The following is a 16,078-nucleotide window of genomic DNA, read 5'->3' as shown; positions in this document are numbered from 1 at the left end:
GAATTATTCTTTTCAGTAAAATATGAGCTTATAACTTCTGCAACCTTGAGAATATTTATTATGTTATATTACTTAATCTTCAAGGCCACATTTCATTGCTAATATTAAATAAAAACAGATGACTCATTGCTCACCTTTAGTGTTTGCTATAAATGTTACACTTATGACAGAAGCTCAACCTAGGACGAGTCTAAGAACTTAGAATTCTTGAGCACGCAGCTGTTGAAGGACTTATTTTCTCAGATTGCTTCCATAATTCAAGTCTGTAATTGTCGGGCAAGGATGAGACTCTTGAGAATAGCCCTGACCAGCCTCCACTTGAGCTGCCTCCACTTGAAAGCATTTCCCTTTGTGCTTTCATCACAATAATTATCAAGTAGTTTCCTTTTGGAAATTGTCTTAGCCTTTTATCTGTAAGTTTATGAAAGCTTTCTGATGAAAAGAATGTGATACCTGGCATTTATATTTATCATGGCTTATTAGTGCTAAGTACTTGAAAGAAAAAGAACCTGCATTTTTAATACAAATATAAAGAGTTTATGTGACTGTTAGAGCATATTTAAACTTTCTTAAATTTCAGGACTTATATTTATTTGAGTTTTAAAATTGATGAGAGCTAGAATATAAGTAGTTTAAAATTACAACTATAAATTGTTCATTTTTATATGTTACTGCTAAAAGAATTCCATCATTTAAAAATATGATGTCATTTTAAAATAAAGACATTTCTGTATCCTATTTAAACTATTTATGTTGCTATTTATGTCATATCACATGATTTTGGTATGTTTCTTCTCTTTGATTACTGATATTTCACTTAATGACATGCATAGGCAAATGTATACCTTTTGATGAATATTTTACCCAGTTGTTTTTTTACAGTACTGAACTTGAAACAGACATATTTCTCAGTATTTGCGTTGATGTGAGGGTTTTAGCTTCTGAAGTTTCTCCGGGAGAAGAGGAACACGTTTGCACTAGCATAGAGCTAACAGTCACTTGTAATCAGATTTAACCCAGAGGACTAGAAAGGCCAGATGTTTGTGACAGTGAATATGTCTCTTCTTTCCCTTTTTCATTCCCTTCATTGCAGTCTAACTAAATCAAAAGGTCAAGAAAAGGGCAAGACGTTCCAGTCATTCATCATTGGTATAAAAAAAGTTTAATGACCCTAAGAAACATCAAAAATACTTTTTTTGCATTTATAAAAATAGTAAATTAGCTATAATTCTGTTTTTAGTGCTGTGTAGATTATTTCAGAAACATAAAAGTGAATGCCTTTTCTCTGTAATTGAGCTGATAGCTTTTTCAAGCCAGAGTGTGTTGGCTTCCTTGTATTACAAGCGCTTCCTCAGTGCAGGACCACTAGCATTTGCTTAGTTGTGGGCTCGGAAGTAAATAATTTAACTTAAAATGTGTTTAAGCACAGCCTTGCCCAAGGTGATTACTACTGAATAATTTAGACATTTCACCCATTTTTTAAGATACGATGAATCAGGTCAATAAATAGCAGTGAAAAACACATGAGAAGTGGCTTTCACCATCAACAATTACCAAAATATTTATGATTTTGATGAGATAACACAAATCAGCAAGTGTTTAAAGTAGAAGTCAGCGTGGGCAGGATGAACCTATGTCAGACCTGTTATAGGTTTGTCATCTCTAGTTTTATAGAACAATTTGCTGTGAGTATTACAAACTTCAAGCCAGGCAAACACACACATACCTCTGAATTATTACTTCATAATAATTCCTATGACCTATCAACAGAATGACACGAAGTTAGAAAGATTATGTTAATAAGAGTCGAAATGATTATGTGTGTGCTGTGTCACTCACCTAACAGCTACTTTTGTTTCTGACCAACACGGGCATCCTAAATGTACAGATTAAAGGTCCTCACTCAGCCATTCCCATTGAGAAATGGACTTTTACTTCATTTGACCTAGTAGAATTTCCATGAGGAAATGTATAGTATTTATTTTATTAATGCTTATTTTTTCATGACATTTTTAGCATATTTCATGTAAATGAGTACCATTTCTATGAACATGAAGAAGTTAAGTCACATGAAAATTTTTAAAATAAATATTTGAGCTGGGCAGTGGTGCCGCATGACTTTAATCCCAGCACTTGGGAGGCAGAGGCAGGCGGATTTCTGAGTTCGAGGCCACCCTGGTCTGCAGAGTAAGTTTCTGGACAACCAGGGCTACACAGAGAAACCCTGTCTCGAAAAACCAAATAAACAAATAGATAGATAGATAGATAGATAGATAGATAGATAGATAGATAGATAGATAGATAGATATTTGAAAACCCTTATTCAGGATTTTAAAGCCAGAAACATTTTGTAACTCAGACATATAAGAACGCTAATAGTTACATTTAAGTTTAATTCATAGCCTCTTCATGAAGGCCTAGGCTAACTGGTGCAGCACTTTAGTCACTCAGAGTGGCATGTCTTCAGAAACATGAATATTGACACCAAGGAGAATGAGGATTGTAAACAGAGCATTGCTATTCAGATGAAGTGTTACCGCTAGTCCAGTTTTTTGGAAAACTTTTTTAAATTTATTTTTCCCATTTATTTATTTATTCATTCATTCATTCATTCATTCATTTTTCATCCTGATCACTACCCCCTTACTAGTCCCCCTTCAAAGAGACCCTCTCCCATGTGCCCTCCCCTTCTTTCTGAGAGGGTGCCCCCCACTCCCACCCCTACCCTGGCACATAGTCTCTGCGGGGTTAGGCTCATGCTGTCCCACAGAGTCCAGACAAGGCAGTTCAGTTGGGAAACAGATTCCATAGACAGGCAACAGCTTTGGGGTGCATCTTTTGGGTCTATACCCAGGAGTGCTGTAGCTATTTCCAACCTTCTCAGAAACCGCCAGATTGATTTCCAGAATGATCATACAAGTTTGCTCTCCCACCAGCAATGGAGGAGAGGTCCCCTTTCTCCGTGTCCTTACATGTGGTGGAACATCCTTTGGGTCTATGCCCAAGAATGTTATACCTTATTTGGCTAATCGGTTTCTAACTTCTTGAGTTCCTTATATATCTTGAATATTAGCCCTCTATCATATGTAGGTTGGTGAAGACCTATAGGCTGCTGTTTTGAGGCACTGACAGTTTTCTTTGCCTTACAAAAGCCTTTCAGTTTCATGAGGTTCCCATTTAGCAATTCTTGATCTCAGAGCCTGAGCCATTGGTGTTTAAAAGAAAGTTTTCAATTTTTTTCTTTTGGTTTTTGGAATTCTTATTTGGTAAACACCTATATGTATACTAAATTATTTCCCCTGAAGGTCAAAAAAAAATCTATAGATAAATTTGTGTGTGAGCATTTGGTAGGCATCCCTGTTAGCATAGAGCCATGTCTGTTTTGAGACTACTTTTGCAGTGTAGTGGCACAAAAACAGTAATGAGTGGCTGTAGCAGACACTCACTGTAAGACGTTTACTACCTAGGCCTTTAGAGAGTAGGAGACTGAACAGTGTTATTCTAATACAGCCAGGCTGCCATTCTGTAATAACTGAGTTGTTAGTACACTGTACAAACCAGCTCTCACTGCCTCTACAGTATTTGGGTGGGCTTTGTTTAAAGATAAAATTTATTATTTTAACATAAAACAAATTGAATGAATCAAATTCAATGTTTAAGTGTATTTAATATTCTAGCTTCTTTAAGTTATATTACAGCTGATGCCATCAAACTGTCAGTAAAAAAAAATATACGAAGAACTTGAGATGGCTAGTGAAGTATTAGCTCATACTCTTCTACGCAGGTTCATTATTCTACTATTATTCACAGTTATAATGGAATTCTAGCTCATCATTGGTATTTCCAGTAGTTTTGTAATACTGTTCTTGAAGTCTTGTTTTCATGGTTTTAAATTTGGGAATCTACATCAATTACTTACTCTGGTGATTTTTGAAACTATCTGGTAGTTTTTGAAAGTAACTTTTATGGAGAAGACCCTACTGGTGTTAGAAGAAGCAATAAATGGCATTTTTCAAATACAAAAGTAAAAAAGAATAGAGAAAAGCAGGAAATAGTTATTGTGCCAGAGAGATGTAGAGACTTTGCTGCATCCGAAAGCTACTCCCTGGTAGTGTTCTTCTCTTTCAGCATGAGAAACTAAGGCACAAGAAGCACCGTAGGCCCCGTGGGATGGCATACCAGATATCCTGCATAGTATATGTCTCCATTACTGTTCATAATAGTAGCAAAATTACAGCTATGATGTAGCAACGAATTAATTTTATGGTTTGGGTTCACCACAACATGAGAAACTGTATTAACGGGTCACAGCATTAGGAAGGTTGAGAACCACTGCTCGCAGTATTACATCCCAGTACCATTGTTCTGGTTTGATGTTATTGTTGGTGGTTTGTGTGTTTGTCTATCTGTTTGATTTTTCATATCTCAGACATTTATTTTCCCCCTTTGATCAACATAGGGTCAGTACCAACCAGACCACTGCCACCCCTACAGACATTCCCACACGAGGCTGCTAACCTTGCTGTCTTGTACATCCTCCACGATCCTCTGGATCACACACAAGGAATCAGTTACTCACTAACAGCACCAACACTGCACTCCTTGCTCTTATTCAACCCTCCAAGACATTGCTCACTATGTGTTTTCTACATGAATTGGCCTATTGTTCCTCCAATTTTTTACCCCTCCCCATCTTACTAAGTTGTGTTTTATTTGTTTGTTTCCTGTCAACTAATGATAGTTTCTAAATACATGTTAAGATTCTCTGTCGTAGATGTCTGTCAAAGACTCCTGAGCTTCCCCGTCCCACATCTGATCCACATCTGACCAAAACATGCTAGCCAAGTCACCTTAGTCACAAAGCCATCACAACCTTCCTTAGAGTTGCTACCAGATGCATTGATTCAGTTACAGATGAATTCAGTGCACTAAGACCTGCGTAAATGACTTGCCATCGTCTAAGCAATTTAGAGTAGCTCATAGCATCACCAGATAAGTTGTTCTTTCTCCGGCTTCTGATTAAAGTTCCTCAGTATGAAGTATGACGTTTCTTAAATCTGCAAATATGATGATTTTGTTAGAATAAAATATTACCTGTGTGTGCATTTCATCGTTACATGCACCACTGAATGGTACCTATTTGTCTTGTTTATATTCCTTCTAACCCTTAGGAATAGTTTATAATGAACCATAATTTTGGTAAGTTTCCAGAATTTCCTTAGCTTATGTTCTCAGCATCAATATTAGGCCTGTTTTTGCTTCCTAGTTTGTCCTTTCAGAACAGGTAGCTCTGACCAAAACTAATTAGAGAAAACTAACTGGTAAAGAGTAAGGCTCTCCAGACGCGAGTTCATCTTCTTGTACATACATGAGAAGAGAGGTGTTTACAAACACCTTCTTGCTGTCCTGCTGGCTTGTTCATAATTCTTGGGAAAAAAATGCATTTTTGGTATAAGCTTTTATATTTTTCTTATGATGCAGTTATATTGCTATGAGTTATAAACTACTATATAAGAGTTGTTTTAAAAATAATCAATAATGATTCTATTTTTCTAAGATTTTACTTTAAAGTATCTATTCAAAAGCAACACAGAATAAAGACACAATTTCCTTACTTCAGAGTAGTCTTGTTTGTGTTAATATACCCACATCTTAATTACGATCCTGTGGATTTTTCCTTAAGGTTTTCTTTGTCAGAATCCAAGTACTTGATCAGCCAACAAGCGATACATGGACTATCAATCTTTCTGACTCTGTAGCTCCTGAGTGCGAGGATTTCTGACCAGTTACACCGCACATCTTTTAAACAAGCTTTTCACATCAGTCTCTTATTTCATTAGCTGTCTGCCCAGGATCTGATAAGATGGAGTACCAGTGACTTTTTAAAGCTTGTTCTGTCTGTCTGTATGACATAGATAGCAAACTGGGCACAAAGGGTGTTTATCCACCCCTCTAATAATTGCACATGCTTTTGTCTGCAAGGCAATTGAGACTGCTAGTTGAAACAACTTAAGAAAACAAGAAAATATAACTGTTACTTTAATGTTGCATTTCTTAGCATTTTTATGTAAGAGAAAAGCATGTCTTTCTATAAGATAATTTACTGGGCCATTAGGTGGGCTCAACAGTAAGTACCTTTGCCCCACAGGCCCAGAGACCTGAGTTCTAGCACAGAACCCAGACACCTGTCCTTATTACTCCCATAGTTTTTGCACACATGCCCCCAACATACATCATGTACATACTCAAAATTCATTTAAAAGGTATTTTTTTTATTTCACTTGTACTTAGGAGTTAAAAATAAATCTATTCTTAAACTATCTTTGTTATAACTTGGACATTTATTTTGAAGTAACAGCCATTATAACTTATGAGCTCATCAGAGATTGGTATTTTAAGATAGCAACCACTATAATTAATATTCTCAGACAGATAATTATTATTATTAAATCTAATTTGCATCTCTTTATTTTGGTACTTTTAGAAGTAGCTATTATGATGTTTTCTTATATATAATGCTTTGCAAATTATCCTTTATTTAGAAAAATTGAATAATTATGTCTTAAGTGTTTATAGATTTTTTTTTCTTTTTTGGTTTTTTAAAACCAAGTACTAGGATTGAAGGCGTGTACCACCACTGCCCATTTCCAGGATGTTTTTTTCTGTAGAGTAGGCATGACCTTAGAACTGATGAGACCTATATGAGATCATGATGTAGGGAACTTAGCACATTCCCCTGCAGATGTAGAGTTGGTGATCCATATGACTATATACCTATTGTGTGTGTTGTTTTCAATCCTTGTTGTTCCTGGTCTGTGAGTTTGGACCATTTAATGAGCTGTGGTAAATGACGTATGCATACATTGTTTAATTTTGATCCTCCAAGTAGAAAATGCCAGCAGGTCTTTCGTCCTTGTACTCTACTCCAGGAAACAGTCATATAGCAATACCTTTGGATTAATGCAGCTCTGACTAGCCCGATTTCAATAGTCATCCCATAAAATCAATATTTTAGAAATTTTCATAAAATTTGAAACATCTGAATATTTTAAATAATGTGGAAGAGTATATGGATAAAGCTAATTTCTGAAGTCTCATCTCATAGAATCTTTTATACTTTAAAACCAGGTAGTTCTGTGCCTTCCCTGTGGTAACTCTTTGCGTTGCCCTTTCCCTGCACAGGCCTTGTTTGTATGAAGTCCAGCACATCCGTGGTGGAGCTAGTCATGCTGCTTTGCTCTCAGGTAAGAGTTTTATTCTCTTGGTCTATCTCCATGAGATTTCTTACATGCGTATAATAGTAATTATAAGGAAATGTTATCTCTCGCTATGGAGATGCAGGAGATGGTTTGATGCATTATGGTGCACTCGTGCCTAGATGCACATCCCATGGAAGCACTGCCTTATTGTCCTTCTCTCCTCTGTGTCCTCTGGTCTCTGTCCTCCATGACTTCCCATTGCTTTATTCTGTTGGAGCCTGCCTTTGTTCTGTGTTCTTATGGTCTTTTAATATTGTTCATACTATTTCTGCAGCACACATTACAATTTTAGAACATAACTAGTAGTTACTGTTTTTTTTTCTCCTTTGTCAGATTAGAAGTGGTAGAAAGTCAAGCCCTCTTTGTCAGTACTAAATACATGCGATGCAGCCATTAGTGAGTCATCTTTGACAGGCTGCTTTCCCATTTTATGTAGAATTGCTATATATTTATAAATCTAAAAGCCTACTGAGTGGTGATTATCTTTATTAACAAGAATTAAAGATAAATTTTTGGATATTCTTTTTTACAGTTAAACAAAAAATTGATTTAAAACTTGAAACAGAAGAACCATGTATTAGTCTTTTTAGATAACTAAAATAGAAAATTAATGCGCTTTCCTTTCACCAGGAATTCATGTCTCCTGTCATTATATAAATATGAACTAGTCCATAATATTTGAGTAGTAGATACATGCTTGTAATCAGTAGCCATTGTATTCTATTCATCCCTGGTCTACTCAGTGGAAGGGTGAACACTCCTGATGTCCATAACTGTCCTGAGGTCCACCTAACGCCACAGCCAACCCACATAAAACAGTGGCCTTTAACCATCCCTGAGCAAACAGCAAAAGCTTACTTATTGACTTATCCCTGGTGCCCTCAGTAGAAGGGTGATCACAACTTAGTCCTAACCGGCCTGAGGTCCACCTAAAACACCACAGCCAACCCAGATAAGCCGAGCTGACTTCAGTGGTCTTTAAATACCCTAGAGCAAACAGCAAACGCTTACCTTCGGATTTCCAGTTTACTTTCTTCAGGGGTATGTTCACGAGAAAGCAGGAATACAGTCGAGAGGAAAACACAGGGAGCACAGCCCTGGGAGGAGCTCCTCTACAGAGCTCGTGAAGATTGTACCCAGTGCCGAGGGCCCGAGTTCAAGGGAGATGGGGGCTCTGTGGCTATTTTAGGTGGAGGAGAATCCAGATATTTAGCAGCTTTTGTGGCAAGGCTTGGTTTCGAATGCCCTTTCCCTTAGCCCTGTCTATCGCTGCAGTTCAGAGAATAAAGAGTAATGTTGCATTAGGATCTGGTGCCTTTGATGGCCTCTTTTTCTAATTGTAGGTTTAACATTACCCATTTGCTGGCTCCAGAAATTCCTGCCATTAGGGGCCCTAGAGATGAAACTTTGCCTCAGATATTGATTGGAAGGAAGAGTGGGAAATGTAAGCTGCCTCTGTAGTACACTTTCCTGTGTGTCAGCAGGACAGCCGAGGAGACAGGCCTCATAGGTTGATTTTCAAATTGAATTTTAAAAATAATTCAGTGTTTGAATACTGAAAATTTTAAATGTTTTATATGAGGTTACATAGCCTCATATAAGTAACTTGAAAGGTCTGCACATTAAAAACAACTGTCTTATGATTTTCTGTTAATCTGTTTTGTTACTTTCTACAAAGCACTTTTAAGAAAGCCAGAGAGTGCTTTCCATTCTGTCAAATGCAGTTGGGTAAGTTAACTATTTCAGTGTGAAGCTAAGCCTATCAGTCCAGCATTATAGATCATTGTTGATCCACACATGTTTTCAGACTTTGGTTTTGAGGTCACTAAGAAAGATGGACACATTTCAAAAGGTTCTTAAAATGTCATTTTTTCACTACTGATGAAATTCATGATTTTCATCTCTTAGCCGGATGACCACAGAAGTGGCAGGCCTCTGATGAAAAAAGTTAACAGTGCTGTAGAGTAGCTGGGCCTAGCTCTCTAAGAAGCATGTTCTTTTCTGGAGGTCTTAATGCGTTTCTTCCATTGGAGCTGATCCCCATAGAATTAGCACCAGTCTGCGGGCTTTCTTCCTGCCAAGGCAGGCAATCACGATGAATCTTTAAAACCATGGCCCACAGAGCTCGTTTGCTTTGTTTTACTGTCAGCTACCACAGATGATGAGCAGCAGTGAGAGACTAACAGAAGTAGTTCAGGGTATGCATTCTCACTGTCTATATATATTATATGCACTTTACCTCACAGTGAGATAGAGCCATAAAATAGCATCCATGCTGTGATTTAATTCCTGCCAAAATAAGTTTTTAATGCAAGTATCATTTTGTAGTTTGTTTGCATAAAATTTATCTTTAAACTTAGACAAGACATTGAAAACTGAGATTAGAATATGCAACAGGGATTGAAAGAAAAAGGAAGTGAACTTTATTTTGGTTGCCTTATATTTCTCTTTGTTTTAGCTCATTAAATGCTTTTACTTTTACACTTTTCATTTCTTATTGGAAGTTCCATGTTAACTACTACATATTATTAAGAATATTTGGTTTTCTTCCCTCCCTATCTGAAAAAAATAACTCTTGCCAATAGTATGTGTCCAAAATGTGTTGTAAATTCACATGAGATCACATTACAGATGTCTGACGGTACTTGTCAAGGGTAATTCAGTTCATATGGCACCCTATAAACTCTAAGGGGCATGGCGTCCAGTCTATCCCCAGTGGAATTTTGCATTTCTTCAAAAACATACTTTTAGTTTCAAGAAGATATTGCCATTTTCGGTTGTAATTTGTTTATTGTTCCAAAACCACAGAACGATTTTTATTATATTTTGATACTTTTCTTTCCATGAATATCTTAAACTTTAAGAATTAGTTCTGTACTCTTCTCTTATGGTTTGTATTAATTTAGTTACTAGCATCTTTTTACCAACATGTATTCTTATCGTTTTGAAGTGTAAGGAATTATATAAGGTGGTTATCCTTTGCTCTGTTTGGCAAAGGAACCCACAGTCGGTGTCCTGCCCAGGCTCCTGGTTGCAGGAAGCTGGTGTCAGAGCATGCATCCACATTTGCTGTGCTGTGGCTGCAGCTCCTACAACACTTACATCCTCCTAGGTTATCCTCCATATACTACATGCTTTGATGAATAGCACATTGACTTTTTCCAAGCAGACTTTTTACGTACTTTAATAGTTTCTAATTATTTCCAGATTTCTCTTTAGGAAGTCTCCATGAGAAGAACTCTAAGAAAAAGTGAGTGGTGTTACCCACAGGATTTCTTTAAGTTTCTATCAGTAAAATTCAGCAGATGCACATGCACTGCTCTTTGCTTTGTGTGTCAAGAGATAAATTGAGGGACCTCATGAAAAAAATCATGTTATCAGTATTTAAGTGCTTTCTGAGTTAAAGCACTGATTAAGCAAATGCCTGCTTAATAAATCATTCCAGTTCTCATTAAAAGTTGAAAATACATAAGTTAAAATAATGACTCCTTGGATCTATGTATGACGTGCTCAGCATGAATTATTTTGTGGTTTGTATGACTTTGTTCTTTTCTAAATACTTCATATATTTAACTAAAAGGATTTGGTGACTGGTGTGGTCAGGGTGTGACTCAGGGCTTTAAAAAGCAGCACTCACAAAGGAGCCACAACTGAGGAAAATCCTTTTCCTTTCAAGTGATTCGGCCTTTGAACATTTAATTTTTGAAAAACTTTTTTTCTCCAATTTGCTACAGTTTAGTCAGATGGTACAAAAGAAAAAAATTTTTTTCTAGATGTAATAAAGCCAAGATGAGGTTCTGAGGCCATGGTGAGGCTAACATGCAGAACTCTGATAAATGTCCTCATTCATATATATTCAGTATTGTAAGGATATTAGACTGTGTAATAAGATGAGAAAGATGAGAAAACCAGGGATGGGGCGTGCGCTTTCCTCTGGGCCTTTAGAGAACGGTTGTGCAGTTCTGTCACACGTGATTCAGTGCTTAGGCACCCTGCAACTGTCTTTTAGAATTGGGTGGTTACTGAAGCCTTAGCAACATGCTTCTAGTCCCCAGGAGGTTAGGGTTATCTACAGCATTGCAGATATCACGTTTAAATTTGAAGCCTCTGAGGCAGAATGAAGAGACACATGGCCTGAGGTGTTTAACTAATACAATCACGCACAATTATGTGTGGCTCTAAAGACTGAATGATTGTGCAATGCTCTTTGGAAATGGTCCCTGAAGCTGGTAAGCTTCCGCTGCAGTATTAGCGGGGAAGGAGACACAGTCCTTGCAGGCAGTTCCAGCACGTCTGTGGGTCTGTTTGTCCGTCCTCTCTTATATCTGTTCTCAGGCTAGGGGCCAGCTTATTGTTTATAGCACTAAAAAGTTAAATAACTAGGGTTAGCTAGGTGGATCTGTGGGTAACAGTGCTTGACCACAAGCATGATAGACAGTGCTTATTCCCATAACCATGGTGAAATGAGAGAACCAATGCCCTAAAACTGCTATCTGACTTCTGAATAAAAGAAAAAGAAAGAGAAAAAAAGGAAAGGGAAGGAAAGGAAGGAGAAAAGAAAAAAGAAAAGAAAAGAGGCATGAATGTGGCTAAGTATGATGGAGGAGAAGGTTTATTGTAGACAAAAGGGAGAGCACAATAGGTATGAGGGTGAGCGTAGCCAGAGATGTTTGGAAGGATCCAGAGTGAACACATCTGAGCTGGGCCATGTGAGTGGGGAGGGGGTACTCCAGGAGCATCAGCCAAGAGGGCAAGAGGCCCACAAAGCCAAAATAGTGGTATAGATGAAATGGCTGGATTCTATAGGGACGAGCATTCTGGGGAATGGCAGTCAGTCTAGCCACTATGCTGGAGAGTTCAGATGAGAGCACAGGGTACAGGAGGACCCTGTAACTGGTGAGATAGAGGGACACAGGGAGAACATGGTGACCAGAATCTGCTTTGATATGTCAATAAGCACCTCAGTTAGTCCTTTGACACCGCTTCCACAAATACTCCATGGCACAGCATGCCAATGAACACTGATGGTATCACGAATACATTGATGATGATGATAGTAAATTTATTTTTAAAAATCAGACAATATATTTTTGGGTTGTGTCTAGTAAGTCACATCTTCCTAGGTGTTTTTCAAATGAAGTTTACACAATCTATTTAATACATAGTTAACAATGGATCCTTTTTCTGTGTACTTTCTGTAAGCTCCCTCTCCCCATGTTCAGATTAATTAGTTTATCTAAACATATGTGGATGCTCACCCTAAAACAGGGAAGCCCCAGTGGGGCAGTCAAGGAAAGGAAAATGGCCATTCTCCACAGAGAAAGATCAATCAGCAGGAAGTCCTGTCCCTTGTCTCCTGTTACTTCTTGTGCTATGAAACGGGTCTTCATAGTCTCATGATAAATTAAGCTTGGAAGAATTAGACTTCACATGTTCAGCTTTTGACTTGTAGAGTTCTTGTTATAACAAATTTTAACTTCAAGACTTGAAGAAATTCAAAACTACATCTGTAAATAAATCTTATTTTCCAATTTTTTATTCGGTATTTTCTTCATTTACATTTCAAATGCTATCCCGAAAGTCCCCCAAACCCTCCCACCAACTCCCCTACCCGTCCCTCCCACTTCTTGACCCTGGCGTTCCCCTATACTGGGGCAAATAAAGTTTGCAAGACCAATGGGCCTCTCTTTCCAATGATGGCCGACTAGGCCATCTTCTGCTACATATGCAGCTAGAGATATGAGCTCTGGGAGTACTGGTTAGTTCATATTGTTGTTCCACCTATAGGGTTGCAGATCCCTTTAGCTCCTTGGGTACTTTCTCTAGCTCCTCCATTGGGGGCCCTGTGTTCCATCCAATAGCTGACTGTGAGCATCCACTTCTGTGTTTGCCAGGCACCAGCATAGCCTCACAAGAGACAGCTATATCAGGGTCCTTTCAGCAAAATCTTGCTGGTGTATGCAATGGTGTCTGCGTTTGGAGGCTGATTATGGGATGGATCCCCGGGTGCAGCAGTCTTTAGATGGTACATCCTTTAGTCTCAGCTCCAAACTTTGTCTCTGTAACTCCTTCCATGGGTGTTTTGTTCCCAATTCTAATAAGGGGCAAAGTGTCCATATTTTTGTCTTCGTTCTTCTTGAGTTTTATGTGTTTTGCAAATTGTATCTTGGGTATTCTAAGTTTCTGGGCTAATATCCACTTATCAGTGAGTACATACTGTGCGAGTTCCTTTGTGATTGGGATACCTCACTCAGGATGATGCCCTCCAGATCCATCCATTTGACTAGGAATTTCATAAATTCATTGATTTTAATAACTGAGTAGTACTCCATTGTGTGAATGTACCACATTTTCTGTATCCATTCCTCTGTTGAGGGACATCTTGGTTCTTTCTAGCTTCTGGCTTTTATAAGTAAGGCTGCTTTGAACATAGTGGAGCATGTATCCTAATAAACTTTAAGGTATATATTTGAGTGTGACAAATAATTTTTTAAATGTTTCATATTTTTCTCTTATAATTGCTTTAATTATGCCCTACATAGTTTAATGTGTTATGTTTTCATTTTCATTCAATTTTTAAAAGGCTTTTAACTTCCTTTTTTATTTCTGCCTTAACGTACTTTTTTTTTTTTTCATGCAATGGTACATTGTTCAGAGTCAGTTTTGTGTGCGTTCTGCTCTTTGTACTGTTTCTGCTGTATGGATAGTGAGCTCTAAGCCATGGAAGTCAAGTAGGATATAGGATGTTAGTTGTTTTCTAGTTTTTGTTGAAACTTGCTTTGTATCCTACTATGGAATTTTGTAGAAAGTTCTGTAGTCTTCTGAGAAAAAGATACAAGCTAAAACAATAACAACAAAAACCCTTCTCCAGTGTTTGTTAGAATGTTTTGTAGATATCTTTTAGGTCCATTTGATTTATGTTATTATTTAACTCCAGAGTGTACTTAATTTTTGTCTGGATGCTCTGTCAATTGGCAAGGGTCGGGTATTGTAGTTTCCCATTATCACTCTGTTAAGTTCAGTGATATTGGATGTCCTTTCGGCTTGTGAGTAAATGTCTAGAATTGTAATATCCTCTTGATAGATTTTTTTTCCTTTAATAACATGTGCCCTTATGTTGAACATGTTCAAATTTTGTGTTGTTATTATGTAAGAAATCTAGTATGACAATATCTATATAGCATTTATATCTCTGTATACTAAATACTATAAATCTGCTGGTACTTACCCAGAGATGTGTGCAAGTTATATGCTAATACTGCATCATTTTATATGAGGGACTTGAGCATCCCTGAATATTAGTACTCCTGTGGGATTCTAGGACAACCTGCCATAGATGCCAGGTGATAACAGCATGTATGTTATACATATTAATAGGTGGGAATATCATTGCTTTAAAACATTATTTAAAAATCTCGACTTTTTATTGTAAGTACAAATGAATTATACATATATCGATGATTAATACTTATATGCTTTATTTTAACAGAGATCATCTAAAATTCTAGGTGACCTCATGTTTTTTATCAAGTGATTAAAATATGGTATATTTTTATGTTGCCTACTTGTTTTAATGTTAGTTATCTTTCTAAGTTATTGATTTGGGAGAGGGGGATTTTTACATTATCTTTTCCCATAAGATTTTAGTACAATGTTTATGTAAATAAGCCATGAAAAGGCAAAAAAGAAAAAAAATGCTTAAGATACTTTGTACATATATGCAGATGCTCATTAGTTTTTTTATCATGACCAAAAGCATCTTGAGGTGAAAAGGATTTATTTCCTCTCACAGATCTGGGTCACACTTCATTATTAGGGAAGCCAGGACAGAACTCAAAGCAGTAAGACCCATGGGAGAAAGTTGTCTTGCTCTCTCTGACTTGTGACTAGCCTTTCTTTAAGTGGAGGCCACTGCCTAGTGGTAGCATTGCCTACTTGAGGCTGGGCTCTCCATTATCTATTAGCATTTAAGATGGGGCACACAGACATGCCCATAGCCCAGTCTGAATGAGAGAATAGCACAGTTGAGACTCTTCCCAGTTCACTTTCTCTAGTGTCGAGTGGGCACTAAAAAGTGACCAGCATACCTCCACATTCATAGAAAGTGAGTGGGGCTCTACTTCCCATTGCCCCAGATGTCCTCTACTGTAGTATTTTCTGCTTTTTTTGTAAATTAGATATTTTCTTTATTTACATTTCAAATGTTATCCCCTTTCCTGGTTTCCCCTCCCAAAACACCCTTCCACTTCCCCATACTCACCAACACACCCACTCCTGCTTATTGGCCCTGACATTCCCCTACACTGGGACATAGACCTTTCTTTCACAGGACCAAGGGCCTCTCCTCACATTGATGTTCCTCAAGGCCATCCTCTTTTATATATGCAGCTGAAGCCATGGGACCCTCCATGTATACTCTTTTTTTTTCTTTTTCCTTTTTAATTAGGTATTTAGCTCATTTACATTTCCAGTGCTATACCAAAAGTCCCCCATACCCACCCACTCCCACTCCCCTACCCACACACTCCCCCTTTTTGGCCCTGGCGTTCCCCTGTACTGGGGCATATAAAGTTTGCGTGTCCAATGGGCCTCTCTTTCCAGTGATGGCCGACTAGGCCATCTTTTCATACATATGCAGCTAGAGTCAAGAGCTCCGGGGTACTGGTTAGTTCATAATGTTGTTCCACCTATAGGGTTGCAGATCCCTTTACCTCCTTGGGTACTTTCTCTAGCTCCTCCATTGGGGGCCCTGTGATCCATCCATTAGCTGACTGTGAGCATCCACTTCTGTGTTTGCTAGGCCCCGGCATAGTCTCACA

The 16,078-nt window shown here is 37.8% G+C and overlaps 1 protein-coding gene, 1 long non-coding RNA gene and 1 other non-coding gene across 17 annotated transcripts in view; 2 read left to right on the top strand and 1 right to left on the bottom strand.

The window, feature by feature from the left end:
* Gm31914 overlaps window positions 1-15,555 on the bottom strand; it is a 133,774-nt gene extending 118,219 nt beyond the window's left edge. For all 5 annotated transcript variants that reach the window (XR_003954481.1, XR_003954482.1, XR_003954480.1 and 2 more), the window contains exon 1: window positions 8,271-15,555. This is a non-coding gene — a long non-coding RNA (predicted gene, 31914). The remainder of the gene's footprint in view (window positions 1-8,270) is intronic.
* The window catches only part of Nbea (neurobeachin), a 558,554-nt gene that overhangs the window by 284,892 nt on the left and 257,584 nt on the right, over window positions 1-16,078 (top strand). For all 11 annotated transcript variants that reach the window (XR_001783693.2, XM_006501527.4, XM_017319586.2 and 8 more), the window contains one exon: window positions 7,183-7,244. Coding sequence is in view for 10 of the 11 variants with exons in the window: in XM_006501527.4 (XP_006501590.1) it covers window positions 7,183-7,244 (62 nt within the window). In the remaining variant the exon portion in view is untranslated. The remainder of the gene's footprint in view (window positions 1-7,182; window positions 7,245-16,078) is intronic.
* Gm51273 (predicted gene, 51273) lies at window positions 11,518-11,573 on the top strand. The gene has a single exon (NR_162798.1). It is a non-coding gene; the product is annotated as a predicted gene, 51273 (primary transcript).

This window comes from Mus musculus, chromosome 3 (assembly GCF_000001635.26).
Source record: "Mus musculus strain C57BL/6J chromosome 3, GRCm38.p6 C57BL/6J".
In the NCBI taxonomy this organism is placed as follows: domain Eukaryota; kingdom Metazoa; phylum Chordata; class Mammalia; order Rodentia; family Muridae; genus Mus; species Mus musculus.
The sequence above is the reverse complement of the archived record's forward strand: the minus strand, read 5'-3'. Positions and strand labels throughout refer to the sequence as shown.